The sequence below is a fragment of the Belonocnema kinseyi genome, chromosome 10, assembly GCF_010883055.1.
Source record: "Belonocnema kinseyi isolate 2016_QV_RU_SX_M_011 chromosome 10, B_treatae_v1, whole genome shotgun sequence".
NCBI classification, from domain to species: domain Eukaryota; kingdom Metazoa; phylum Arthropoda; class Insecta; order Hymenoptera; family Cynipidae; genus Belonocnema; species Belonocnema kinseyi.
Window position 1 is genome coordinate 91820419 of NC_046666.1, and position 15499 is coordinate 91835917.

A 15499-nucleotide genomic window follows, 5' to 3' on the forward strand; every position below is an offset into this window, starting at 1 on the left:
ATGTCTGTTTCCACAATAACTTTTGAAACAATTAATCTAATAGACTGGCCTTATATGCTAATATACAATTTCTATTTGAATTTAAAAATTTTGTCTTTTTTGGCGTATCTCATTCCATTTACGAGAAACGTCGTATTCATTCCAATTTTAAGCATTTAAAAAAAAAAGTTAGATATCTGAAATCATCGAAACCCGTAGATTCCGAATTATTATGTTTTACGCTGTTAACTATGAAATTTAAAAATCTACTTCTAAATTTTAATCCGAAAGCTTAACAAAGGACCCTCGAGTGTCGGCTACTCTATTGATATAGCCCCACTGCTTGTTATTTATGATCGAATTCTTATTTCAATTTCAGCCTCTCTGCTTTTTCTTTATGATCGTATTTCTATGTCGATTTCGGAAAGGACATTTTAAAGCCTTTAAAACATTTAAATGAACTACCTGGACCTTGGAATATATCTGTCTGAGTGGCTGCGGAGAATTTCTCTGAGCTTCTCTGACCCTAGAGAATCTTTAAAATATACTCAGAGATTTCTTTCGGTAGGGAAAAAATAATAAAACAAATAAATTCCAGTCATACTTGGCTCTGTGTACGAGTACTTCTTATACGAAATGACGCGAGCAAACTAACATATTTGAAAGCACTTCCTTCCTCATTCTCATAACTATTTTCCAACTACTTCTTCTGCCCACTACTTCAATGTTTCTAAGTTTATTTATGTATTCGTCATACCGGCTTTTGAAAAGGAGTTTTACGCGCTGTGATATTATAGCCAAAACCAGAACAAAATATTCGGATTCTGCCCAGTGGGCACACAAGTCCTAAACTCGTCCTATATACGTATTTCGGCGGAAGTCTTAAGGACCTTTTAAAGACATGAAAAGATCCAAAGGATGTCTCAAAGACGTCAAATCATATGACATAGAGGTGCATTAAAAGGACGTCTTTAGGACGTCCCAGTGCCCACTGGGAGGACTCTTTAGGAGAGAAGAGCACTTCTGTCTCCATAATTATATGGACAACAGGTGAAAATTTTCGTTTATCAAATTAAAATGTTGGTTTCACTGGTTTATTTACACTTTTCACATGGGCTTTGATAGCAGAATACCTACTCTTTTGAGTTCTTATTTTTGTCATCAGGCTGCGTATCGCAATTTATCCACCTCCAATAGACATCAAATACTTACAGATGTCAGAACATCATGGACTCGGAATATTAAATTTAACTTTGAGAATTTTCCGTTATAATTTGCAAAAATGGTCATATTTTAAAAGAAATAACAGAAAATCATGGGACATGCATAATACAAAAACTTCCAAGTAACGAACCATGAGGAAGCACAGTTTTCTTATGTTTTACATTCATTAGACTGAACATCTTAATCCTACCTTTTCAATTCGTCCATTGCACTTCTATCTCCTGTTGCGCTATTTGCGAATTCATGTAATGTCTTTATAAATGCTCGAACAAGCCGAATGTGTTCCCCAGAATGAATACTGTGCTAAAATATAATGATGTACCATCAACATATTTTATTCCATCATCCACCTGTTCAGAAATGCCAAAAATATAATGCACTTACTTTACGCGGTAAGGAACTCGCAGAAGCTGTGACTAGATTTGGGGAAAATTGTTCTTCCTCTGTATATTCCAACCAAAAATCCAGAAAAACTTGTACTACAGTTTCGCTTCTCCAAACTTGAGGTAAGCATTGTTGTTGCGGTACTCCAGATGTCGGACTGGTTGAACCTGGAGATAGTATTGAAGTTCTTAATAACCGTGTTGTCTGTAATCTAAAATAAAAATTAAAAAATTTTAGACTGAATGCATTGCAGACCATGCAGGTTCTACACTTAAAGACGCAGCCCCTCAAGGACGAAATGTTCTTTTTCAGAAGAAATAAGGTGATAGGCTTTTTTCCGATTTACGAAAAAAAAATTTCCTTCTTCGCGGGCACATTCTCATAGCAACTCTGCCCGCAAGTTTAAGCGCGACGAAGGCGCGCGATTTTCCAGTTTCGCGCTCAATGCTGTATTTCGCTCAAGCTTCGCGCTCAAATATGTATTTATCTTGCGCTACACGCTCGGTATTTGTATTTTCCCAACAGTTGTGCACAGAACTTTACAATTAAAGTTTAGATTCCGTTTTGTTAAAGCTCATTTGGCTTTAACGAATACGTTCTCATCACGTATCTCGTGCTTCGAACTCGATTTTATCGAAAATGCAATTTTTTTACATTATGTTCAACTTTATTATATTAACAAGATTGCAATAACAACTTTTTGAATTTTGTTAAAAAACGAAAATTCAAATTTTTATCGGACGACAAAGAATGGAAAATCAATAATTCCATTTTTAGGTCAAACTATGCAAGATTCGAAGAAATATGAATGAACAATAATTGTGCAAAATAAAGGAGCTTCATATTTGTTATTAATTGTTTTTTGATAGGATGCGTAGTTATTGTTTGAATCGTCAAACATAACATTAAAAATAAAAAATAAATTTTTTTTGGAAAACAACACAAGGTTTGAAACAGTTATGGTTGGGTATATTACCTGGATCAGTTACACTCGCTGCGCCTAAGTGACAAAAAAGCGTAGTAAAAGTAATTGCTTATGCTCAATTATTTAACAATTGAGGCTCCGGATGCAAAAAGGAGATATAGAATTATTTTGCTGGAGTGGGGAGGCCCCAGAGCACTTAAAAATAAAGTCTCGAATTTTTATTTTTAAGATATATGTCTACAATAAAAATTTGTAGACGCATCTTTTTCTCTTTATAAAAGAAGTTGTAGCTTTTTTATTTTTCGAATTATTGATGAAAAACCGTTTTTTTCTCTGGATAAAATATTTTTCATTTTTTCACTTCAACTCGCACCGAAATTTACCCGGCCGGTAAACCGCTACCCTAGCGTTAGGTACAAGTGTGTCTCACAATCAGCCGAATTTTTGTAATTAAAAATACAGTAAATTTAAAAATCATTGTTTATTAAGTATAGCAAAGTGGTTTTCAATGTATAAATTGAAATTTTTGTGCTAAAGATAATAATTATGTTATAATTATGTCCCAATTTTATGATTTAAAAAAAAATCGTCAGAATTATTTTATTTGAAAGTTTATGCGCAAAAAGTCTTTTCTATTCATGCATCAACTTTGAATTATGTCAATTAAAAATTTTCTTCTATTCAAAGATATGTTTCAACTATTATAAATGGGCATAACTTCCTTACTTTTCAATAAAGTGTATTAATACTATAGGTCAATCGATTTGCCTCGAATCAAGGAATATTTTCCGCTCTTGCACAAATTTTGAATTATGTCAGTGAAAAAAGTTTCAATCTACAAAACATTTTTTTAAATAATTTTATGCATTACCATAGCCTGGTAACAAAAATCCGAACTAGAAAGAATAGACACGCCCTACTGAAAATTCATATATAGGATCCTATACGTCTCAACCTATAGGTGCGGGTTTGAATCCACGGGAGGGGGGAGAATTCCATGGGTGGGGAGAGTGGCTATCTTACGATGTGCCACTTGATCATGCGTACGAGAATTTTTGCCGACAAACTGTGCATGAAAATACATACGGGCGCTGCCATGTTTGTCGCGGGACATCAAAAGATGGCGGACCTCTCCCCTCATTGCATCAACCCCGCAATGGTATGCATAGTCCCGTGTTTCCTATGTCCATGTACATAACTAATGGTAACTAAAGGTACGCATGTCTCTAGGTGATCCTGGATGACTAAAAAAGCTTCTGCGCAGCCGTAGATGCCATAGATGGAACTATAGGTGGAACCTATAGGTGAAACATATAGGTTCCTATACAGTGGCGCGCCAAAGTTTTGGGTCACCTCTTTTTTTTGTGACTGAATAAATTCTCTTAATTTTAATTATACCGGAGCTAAAAAAATGTCTCGTTAAAAGGTTGATTGTTTTCGAAATTCTGATTCAAATAAGCCCAGGGTGAAGGCAATTTGTCTAGTTTTTAAGTAGATATTGCAAATATAGTGTAAATTTCAATGTATTCTGAAATTTTCAATAACTTCCGAAATAGTCAACATTTTTTAATGTGCTTGGGCTCATTTTGAAACTTTTTTTCACCTATCACAGCAGCTTACGAGTATAAATTGTAAAAAATTTATTTTGCAATTGCAAGAACCTGAAGTTGTAATAAAAAAGTTGGATAAATTTGAAAACATCTTATCTGTAGGAAAATCGGAACAAAAGTTAAATATATATATTTTTGGGGGGGGGGGGGAATTACATAAGAACTTCATGATTATATGTTTCGTATATTTTACAAAAATATTTGAGTTACTAAAAATAATATTTCAATTTTTCCAACTTTTTTGTTACAACTTCATGTTTTTGCAATTCGAAAAGAAATTTTTTACGATTCATACTCGTAAGCTGCTGTAATACGGTGAAAAAAAGTTTCAAGAAGAGCCCAAGAACATTGAAAAATGTTGACTATTTCGGAAGTTATTGAAAATTTACAAAAACATTGAAATTTATACTATTTTTGCAATATCTACTTAAAAACTAGACAAATTTACTTCACTCTGGGCTTATTTTAAAGAGAATTTTGAAAATAATCAACCTTTTAAAGAGACATTTTTTTAGCTCCGGTATAATTAAAATTAAGAGAATTTATTCAGTCATAAAAAAAGAGGTGGCCCAAAACTTTCGCACGCCACTGTATGTTTCTATGTAGGATCCTATGTAGGTTCCTATATATGAACCTATATAGGAATTTTCAGTAGGGCGATTTTAGAGATGCATTTTAATTTGTGCATAATAGATTTTTAACTTAAATGGACTTATTTCGAAGCGAAAATGAACTCAAAATAAATTTTTATTAATTTATGCAAGAAATATTTACAATTTATAAATATGATCTAAAAGTTAGGTTAGAATTCGAATTTCAATTCCAATCGTCTATAATTCGTATTATTTGCATAATCTGGATAACATTTTTCGCTATATATATATTAATTAAAGTTTATTTCAGCTTACAATGCATTGAAATTCACATGAAATAGTAAAACAATTGTGTGTGTTTTTTTAAAACATTTTTTACAAAAATGTATTTTTTCAATGTAAAAAATAGAAATTCTATCCAATACGATTTGTTTTTAGTACTCAATCATTGTTTCACATTTCACAAAGACATCGAAAAAACACTTGATCATTTCAAAAAGTGAATACAATTTAGTTAAATTCAAAATTTAAGTCAAATTTAGTTAAATTTAAGTACAGTTCAGTTAAAATTTTAGGTTTTTAATGGTGTTAAATTTAAGTACAATCTAGTTGAATTAAAATGAAACTGTCGTTAGATTTTCAATTTGATTGAATTGAATACAAATATGTGAATTGTTTCTTAGCTTCAACAATGGAGAGCATTCAAATAAGCTGGAGAAATTTGAAAAAAAATTTCCCTTATTTTTATAATAATTAGGTAAATTCAACAAAAAAACTCAGAAAAGTAATTAGGATTATAACTGACTCATAATAATAAAGAATAGATCTAGAGAAGAAATAATATTAAAATAATCCCGTCATAGTTTGGTGAGCCCAATAACCAGGAGTATCATAAATTGTGCAATATTCTATTAAGCAAATTAAATTGATTTGAACAGTATACAAAATCCAACGAAAAGTCTGGAATGTGTAATGCAATCTATTATTTTATATCGCATCAAATTATGGGCGATAGGAGGAGTTACTTTTTTAAATGCATTAAAACTCCCTTGATTTTAAATTAGAATTGTGCAGTTGTAAGTAAATTTCAAATATTGCATCATTGAATTTTTGGAAACCTTTCCGCTTAAAATTTTAAAGTGGAAAGTGTTCAGACTTATATTTCTAAAATTTTGGGTTTGAAAGTTTTCAGAAGTCGACAATGTCAAAATATAAAAGGAAGCGTTTAAACTTCAGCATAACTATTTTCTATGGAAATACTTCATTATTCCAGCATTTTACTTCAAATTAGAAGTATATTAGCAATTAAATAATTATCCCATTCTAAATTATTCCGTTTCAAAAATTGGATTATAACTTCAATGCCTCTGAAATTAAATGGTTTTAAATGAAAGAAATTTGAAATGAAAACAATAAAAATTACAGTGTAATTATTTATTTAGAAGCGTAAAAATCAAATAATTATTATTAAAATAAACTAGTTTATAAATTTAAAATTCAAAGTTTCAGTATTTGTAATATTTCGAATATTCTTAGAGTATAACCTGTCAATTCAAATTATTTAATTTTAAACGTTTCAAATAAAATCAGTTATGAATCTGCAACACATTTTTTGGCAGCTTCAGGATATGAATAATTTAAAGCTGCAATGGGTAAATTATTCAATTTCAAACCTCGTGAAAAATTGGAAAAATGTGAAGCCTTTGAAACCAAAAACTTTTTATAATGACAGGAACTAATAATTTAAAGGTTTTAATATATTTTCAATTTAAAATATTCAAATTGAGTAATCATTATAAACAGAAATTTTACACATTGTGTTATTTGACATTGTTTTGATAGGGTTGATAAATTAAAAATTCAAGCCGTAATATTTGTTAAAGATTGAATATGCCTCAAGTATAACCAGGTAAATTCAAATTATTTAATTTTGAACGTTTTGAATTGAAAATCGAAATGCAGAATTCTAAATGTTTGTATTTGGGGTTATATGATTTGGGAGGCCATTAATTTAAGCCTAATCAAGTTAGAAGGCTTACAGTTGTCAATGTTACGATATTAAACCTTTATATTCAAAACCAAATTCAATTTCAATGTGAAACTTTTTAATTAAGATTTGATTTTTAAATACAGAATTTTTTTAATACTTAATATTTTTAATTTTACACTTTTAAACCTTTTTTTAAATTTGAATAATTGAGAACAAATTACATTTTTGTAGAAACCCTTTTTTTATTTTTACGTAAAAAATTTAATTTAGGAAATACCCCTTGCGCCAAGGTGAACAATGCTTCGAGAGGGAAAAATGGATTAAGCCAAATCTGCTGTTTGCATGAAGAAACTCCCTATCTTCGTTTTGACGTAAGGCTTCTGTAAGTATACGCTGCAACGCAAAAATGACCCTTACGTCAAACTTCAGAGAGTAACTTTTTTATCCAAGACGGCAAAAATAACCACGGCTTATCACATAAGAAAAAATATGATTTGATAAAAAAAAGTTCGTTACTTATTTATTAAAGGAAAACATGTATTCTTGTTCATGTTTACAATATTGAAGAAGAAAGAAAAAAATCTTGATTGGAATATATTGATTTTTAAAGAACAAAAAGCTGTGAACATTATAACTCTAGGCGTAGACAATTTTTTAAATATCTTCCTTTTTAATTTGATAGATTCAATATTAAAATGTCAGAAAGAAATATTTACTTTAACTTCATGTACCTAGATGACAGTTTTGATTTGTCATTTTCAATTGTAATTTTTACATTATGTCAAATTGTCTACTGTGTTATGAATTGCAGTTAGAAGAAAATTGTAAAAATACAAAAGAGCGGAATTAAACTTCGGTTCTTAATAAAGATCTTTGAAAATAAGTATACAGTTTTTGAAAAAATAAGTCTAACAACAAAGTGCCATATAATGTATTTTTTGGTTCGATTCATAATTTTATTCAAATATGAAATTCCTTCCAATTTTTTTTAATTATGCAAGAAATAACATTTTTTAATGCATTTTTCAAATAAAAAAGTGGGGGTTTTTGCATGATGGTCGTTATTTTTCTCAAAAAACCTTTTTGTTAATGAGGTCATTAATTTATAGTTCATAAGCCTTTAAAATGTTATACAAGAAAATGAAAGTTAATGAAATATTAAAATTAGAAATTAAATTTGATTACGAAAAAATTTTTAAAATCAAGTTTTTTATTAAAGGGAAGCATTTAAAATAATTATTTTTGCAAAATTAAACATTTTGAATGGAATTAAATATGTAACAGTTAAACAAGTAAAATGCACGACGTGCTACCGCCTGAGCTTAATCGACCACCTGGAAAATATATTTTTCGATACATGACCGGTGGAGAAATTTTAAAGTTTCAACTTATTTTTCTCAATAAATACAAAATAAAGAAGTAAAGGAAATAATTACATGAGACTAAATAAAAAAATAAGGAAGCCTATATATTTATTACAAAGAAAATAAAATAAAAACGGCGTCCAATTCTTGAAAAAAATATAGGCTGTTAAAGTACATAATAGTTATGTGCATTTCTACCATTGATATATATTATTTTTCATGATTGCGCTTTGAAAAATGTAATTACCTCAGATATTAAAATAACAAAATAACAAAAATACTAAATTAATGTTGCTAAACGTAAGGCCTGGGAGGGATCAAAAATACGAAATCCTAGAAGAACGGAAATAGCTAATATTTAAACGCAAAAAGATACCACGTGTTATCGCAAGTGTAGAAATATAATACTTTAATGACTTTTTGCTATCAAAAATGGTCCTAGCCCTCGGGTGTCAAAACGAGGTAAAAAATGTTTATTATAGCAAATTAAAGATTTGACATATTTTTACAAAAATTATGGTAATTTTTATGTCGAGTTTTAGTATTAAATGCTAATAAAAAAATTTAAGCAAACTTATATTTTTTTCTTATATACCACTAAATTCACAAATATTAAAAAAAATCAACATTTTAGAAGACATTTTTCGAGGTCTATAAGGATATAATAGTTTGCTTTTCGGAATTTTTATTAATTTACTCAGAAGAAAATAGTAAGAGCATATTTAACCACAATTCTGATTGATTTAACCAGACATTTTTTTGAGTGCATTTAAATTTAAATAAAAGTTAACTGTATCTTCAGATTTTCCTATTAAATTTAAATTATTTTTTCACTCACTTATATAGTAAACTTAGATTGTTACCATTTTATATTTCAAATGCACTATAATTTGGCGCGATCGAATATATAATTGCCTGTCAGGCCTCTACAAGTATGTGGCCGAACTAAAAGCAATATATATATATATATATATATATATATATATAAAACCACTAATTTACCTGCCGCGCTAACTACCGGTATGTGGTGCAACTAATCTCATGCCGTATCTAGGACCTAATATCTTTGTTGATACTTGATTTCTGAAAAATTAGTCCTACAAAAAAAGTGACTCATAACAAATCTGCAGGTCTTTTTTGGATGCATCATTTTTGTGAATTCGTCTTTTTTTTATCTTGCATAGTTTTATGGAAAATTTGAATTTTTCATTTTTCAATATTTTTTATTCAATTAAAATTTGAATCCCCGAGTTTTCAAGAAAATTCATAATGTTGTTATGATAAACTTGTAGGGCTTTCAAAAAGCAAAGTTTTTCTTCTCGTGACTTTTTTCATTTCGTGTCTGGTTGGGCTTAAAACGTACATTTTCGTTTTTTTATTTTAAAAATGCTATAACTCTGACAATTTTCTTCTTATCGAAAAATCATGAAGATAAATGTCGTCAGCTGTTTCCAATAACATTAGTATGCTATCAGGGGCACTCACAAGCCATTGCATCGACACGTTCCTGTAAATCGACGCCGATTGGCTGAAGGGTTAGACCATGTGCTCTTACAGTGTCAGATACGTCCGATCCCGATGGGTGACAATATCCGAGATTCGACTGTACCACGAATAGGCGTACAGACATTTTTAAATCTTCAAAAAAGTCACCTTAAAAATGTTGAAAATTTTCTAACTTTTTAAATAAATTATTTCGCTTTTTCAATAAATGACTTAATATTTTCAGAAAAACCGTCGCAACTTTGTTACTTGTTAACCCTTTTTAAATTTTCCAGCGGATTTTAAAAGGAAACGACAAATACTAAAAGAATGAGTAAGAAATGTATAATTATCTCACTATTCAAACGATATTGAGATTTCAAAAAAATGGTGTTTATTTTACAAAGAAACCACAAAATTAAAATAAGCATAACTTCATATGAATAATTTTTTTTCGCAAATGGAAGAAAAAAGTATCACCCAATTTCATCTACAAAACACGTAGAATCTACCTAATTTGAAATGAATTCGATATGTGTTCTTGCAAATACTTTTTAAGACTAACAGCTTATTTACTTCTACAAATAAAGATAAGTTCAGACCTTTTTGATTCTGGCGACTGCATTAACTTCCTTGGGGGGGTCTTCTTCACATAGGGACCAATTATAGGCAAAACAGGGGAATTATCTCTAGGCAAAAAATGATAGAGATAATTGTGTGCCAATTGAACATAGATTGTTTCCCAATTGGCCCAAACATTTTCTTGTTGCGGTTGTTGTAGCCAGGCATTTGTTAAGTGATAGGCAAAATGGAAAATATAATACTCAAAGGGATATGTGAATGTTAAGGTCAATATAATGCTGTATAATTGATTTTGCCATTACAATAATTTCTAATTTCTATGTGAACTTTCCTTCCGTTTCTTTCCGAACGGTTTCTCTTTCCGAAGTTTCCCGATGCCTTTCCGAACTTTTTCGAAGTGCCTCTCTCCATTTACGTCTTTCTGAACCCTTCCGATTTCCTTCAGAATAAATGACGCAGCGTCCCAATAGTTTACTCCGATTCTTTCCGATTTTTCTTCTGTGTCCCACTGTTTACGTTCGTTCGGATTTCTTTCTCAATAAATGTGAAATATATGATCTATTAATTAAATATATATATATATATATATATTTAATAAATAAATATATAAATATAATGAAATAGAGGCTAACTGGAGGGACACTCTGCATCGATCGGAAAGAAATCGGAAAGAAGTAGGAGAAAGGGACATTCGGAAAGAATCGGAAAGATTCGTGGGACAGCTCGACGTTCGGAAAGAAGCGGAAGCAAAGTTCACATAGCCCTTTCCGATTTTCTTTCGGAATTCTTTTCGAAACCTTTCTGAATCATTCCGATTCTTTCCTTTTTTTCCGGCAGGGAATATGCTAAATTTTTTAATCACAGACAATAAACTAATTTTACTCCAAAAAAAACAACATACTTAAATTGCTTAATTAAAAAAGGATACTCATAGCCAGTGCCGATGGAAGACGTGCATTTTGTTCATCCCTGATCTTGTCTGAATAAAAAGGAGGGATTATGCCTTCTTCCAGCATGGAACGTATTTTCGCCTGTAAAAAATAAACAAAACTATTAACACCATCTTTCTTTTTAAAAAAAATGAATAATGAGGAGTTACAGATTGAACTGTTGTTGATTTTGATCAAAATCACGCAATGCTGTCAAAAAGCAATCCTGTTTTCGAACAAACGAAACGAATGTTGTTAATCAAACTTACTGGTAAGTAGGACACTGCGAAGTTGTACTTTAAAAAGCAATCTGGAAGTAATTTATAACAGAGAGAAAATATGGGTCCCAATGGACCAAGGAAATTACAGAGTGCCTCATATTCTTGCGGATTCCTCTTTAAGTTGATAGAGTGTAGACCCCAACCAACATTGTCTGCTACTCCAAATAAAGAATCTATCAAAACTGGAAAGACGTGTTGAAGTTCAGTTGTGCTTGATTGTTCTATTAGTATAGCGAGTTCTCTGCATCGATTCACAAGAGGAAGATTAAGGTACGCCTGAACTCGCACCTGGAATTTATTTTAAGACATTACAATAGCCGCAAGTTCAAAAAAATTTTATTAAAATTTGAATATCGTTATTGGGATCTGCTGCGCTGTAATACGTTGTCTATTTTTTCAAAGCGGCCAAAATGTGAACTCGCGAAACCAGGTAGGATTTTAAAAATGCATTTTAATTTGTGCTTAAAATCCATTCTTTAAATATTTTGCATAGTTTAAAATGATAAGTGAATTCAAGAAATTAAGATTTGTCGGAACGTATTCCATGTGTAATTTTCATCGTATACACCCTACCGAAAAGAATCTTTGAGTATATACTAAACATTCTTTAGGTCAAAGAAGCTCAGAGAAATTCTCCGTAGGCACTCAGGTAGATATTTTTAAACAGTCGATTTAAAACAAAATAGTCACAGAGATAGTTTGAGAGATTTGGGTCCTTTTCAAGATCCTTTTAAGAGTAGTGCGAGGGTAATATAATATTCCTTTTGTATTCGTCACGTACCGGGCGGGCAGAGTTATTTAAAGTAGTTGGACGTGGCTAATCCGCTTCCCCTTTTTAAATCTCTCTTCAAATTATTAACACTTTTTTTTAATTGATGAATTTTCTCATTATACTTATTTATAATGATAACTTATATACTGATATACAATTTTCTAGTTGAATTCAAAAATGTTGTCTTTTTTGGCGTATCTCATTCCATTTACGAGAAACGTTCTATTAATTCCAATCTAAATCATCGAAACCGGTAGATTCCGAATTATTATGTTTTAGGCTGTTAACTATGAAATTTAAAAAATATACTTCTAAATTTTAATCCAAAAGCTTAACAAAGGACCCTTGAGTGTCGGCTACTCTATTGAGATAGCCTCTCTGCTTGTCATTTATGATCGTATTCTTATTTCAATTTCGGAAAGGACATTTTAAAGCCTTCAGACCATTTAAACGAGCTTCCTGAACTTTTAAAAATATCTACCTGAGTGCCTGCGGAGAATTTCTCTGAGCTTCTTTGACCTAAAGAATTTTTAGTGTGTACTCAAAGATTCTTTTCGGTAGGGTATACATGGAATATTTACTATCTAAAGAATTGTAAACTAAAAGTTAGGTTAGAATTCGTATTTCATTTCTGATCGTCTAGAATTCATATTTTTTGCATATTTTGAACCAAATATTTTGCTATGTTCATTAAATAAATATCATTTTAGTTTATGGTATGTTGAAACTTATACTAGATAAAATGCAGAAACTTACTTATTGAAATTTGATCTCATCTAAAAATGTATGAACGAAAATTTCACCTTTATATTTGACAACATTTACCTTTTTATAATTATAAACCTTTATATTTTCCGTGCCGTAATTTATAAAAATATTATTAATTGAGAAATAAATAACATCAACTACATGAATCTAATGCGTTATTTTAAGGTTTGTTTTTGAATACTAAATTGTTTTATGCGTAGCTTTATGCAAACATTCTTTGAACATTGAAACATTCTTACCAAAATGGCATAAATAATAGGCATTTTTACAATAAATACAATTGATTATGCACGTTATTCAAATTGTCTAACAAATGAACAAAAATAACAAATAAACAACATGATAACAGGTATACAATTGCACTCTCATTAAAGAATTTTTAACAATTAATACCGTAGCGACATCTATAGATGCAGTCATAATTGCATCATTGACAGTTTCTCTATTTTAAACTTAATGATCCCACTTCAAAAACTCAAATATGCTTATCTCCATAAATATACAAGCAAATTATTCGTCTTATAACTCGCTGAGGCAAACACCGCGTGCAGCGTTAGGAGAGGATCATACATGATCTAAGAATACACGGTCTAGCCACACGCAACTAAAAAAAAGTTAACCAATAAGGAGCAACTCCACCACTTTTAACCATATTGGATAAATGAGCGCGTGAAAATGAAGTATATTTGAAAGGAAGTAAATGCAATGAGCGAAGATTGTAAGTAAAAGATAAAGAAATTATATAGTTTATCAATAAATTAAATTAGTTTGAAAATAATGAAATTTTGGAGATGCGTAATCTAAAGTATAAACAAATATATAACATCTAACTTGTAATATAGAAGAAATACTTAGAAATATGGATAACATAACCTCTCAATACACCTGAGGAATTATACCTTTTAACGCGAATGAAATAAAGTATCACCCACCTAAGGATAAAAAAGAATATTGTTTTCGAGCTGAAAGCAGAAATAAATAAATGCAAAATATCGATATCATATCCTGTGTTATGATAATATCCGTTTTTATATTTCGTATATACATAAGCACTAAATGAGAACAAAAGAACGCTCTTAGGGTACACAAAGGCACATGTTCAGATCTTATATTCATATGAAATAATGATTTCAATGATGTTTTCAATAGAAACACCACTACAATTTTCACAAAGTGAATCTTAACACGACGCGCTTCCACAACGGATATCGTCAGCAGTGTCCGCTTCTTGCACCTTATTTGAATATTGAGAACTTTCACAGGTATTGACATTGATTTACAATGTAGCCATAATTCATAATTTCAAATCTTTTGAGTGAAGACCGAAACGCTAAGGATTGCTATGGTAAGCAAGATGGCTAAAAGTGGTGGAGTGCGAATGGGGACAAAATGGGGGGAGCTGATGGCTAGACCGTGTATTCTTAGATCATGGGATCATATACATGGAATTACGTTGAATAATGGTACATCATGATCCAAGAAGCTACGGTCCCGCAACTTGGTGGTACGAAATACGTACAAGCCGCGTCTCATAAAGTTTCCTCCATATTGGTTACCATGACAACGCAGAGTCACTTTTCTAATAACGATTCAACTCATTTCGCGTCATGATGTAGCACCTCTATTAAATATAGCCCCTCTATTATAAAGTCTCTATGTGGTTCTATATATCCTTTTGTTCATTTCTATATAGGTTTCTATAAGACAATTAATGGAGGGAGCACAGCGTTTCTCAAACTTGCATACTCAAAAGTACCCAGTGGGCACCGGGACGTCCTAAAGACGTCCTTAGAATGAACCTCTATGTCATATAATTTGATGGCTTTAAGACACCCTTTGGATCTTTTCATGTCTTTAAAAGGTCGTCAGGACGTCCCTAAGACGTCAGCCGAAAGACGTATAAAGGACAAGTTAAGGACTTGTGTGCCCACTGGGTAGATAATGCAAATTTGGTTATTACATTTTTCAATTCTTGAAGATACATAGTTTGAAATATAATAGAAATTATAGATTTCAAATTATCAACCCTTAGGGGTGTTGGTTCAATCCGACTTTGAATTTTTTACATTCTGATTCCTACGAATGTAATGTAATCGTCAAAATTTTCAATCTATGGTTTTTAACGGATCTTTACGTTTCGGCACTAACAGAATCCGAAAACCATAAAATTTCATCGTTGTCTGTCTGCTTGTATGTTTGTATGTCTGTATCATGCATGGTTACCTGAATGTTGTAGCCACGCTAACTTTTGAAGGATTTGTCCAATCAAGTCCGCATTTGATACACTTCTGAAGGTCCCCAAACTAAAGGCTAAGTTCGTTAATCAGATATTTCGAACCAAAATTTAAAAATTGAGAGCATTTTCAAAATGAATTTTTTTTAATTTTATAATTTGTTGTCAAAGTTTCTTATAGATGGGTGAAAGGCTTGCAAATTATATAGATAACTTTTTTTATTTTGATGAAAGTCACAAAAGTTATATACATTTAAAAATTTGAAAATTTTCAAAAAATAGAACAAATTATTTTTTTATAGATCCAAGAATTTCAATCAAAATTTTCACCAGATACCAAATATATTTCAAAACTATTCTACCTGAATCTTTCGATTTGCCCA

At 30.8% G+C, this 15499-nt stretch overlaps 1 protein-coding gene across 3 annotated transcripts in view; it reads right to left on the reverse strand.

Moving 5' to 3' along the window:
• The window catches only part of LOC117182042 (sphingomyelin phosphodiesterase 4), a 55338-nt gene extending 41906 nt beyond the window's left edge, over positions 1–13432 (reverse strand). For 2 of the 3 annotated variants that reach the window (XM_033375064.1, XM_033375061.1), the window contains exons 1-6: positions 13277–13432; positions 11332–11631; positions 11062–11164; positions 10154–10385; positions 1588–1798; positions 1394–1506 (exon numbers count right to left, since the gene is read on the reverse strand). In XM_033375064.1, the coding sequence (XP_033230955.1) occupies positions 1394–1506; positions 1588–1798; positions 10154–10385; positions 11062–11164; positions 11332–11631; positions 13277–13303 (986 nt within the window). In that variant the 5' untranslated portion in view covers positions 13304–13432. Of the gene's footprint in view, positions 1–1393; positions 1507–1587; positions 1799–10153; positions 10386–11061; positions 11165–11331; positions 11632–13122; positions 13241–13276 lie in introns of those variants that run through there. The other variant, XM_033375063.1, reaches the window with a different exon arrangement.
• Between the last annotated feature and the right edge of the window lie 2067 nt (positions 13433–15499).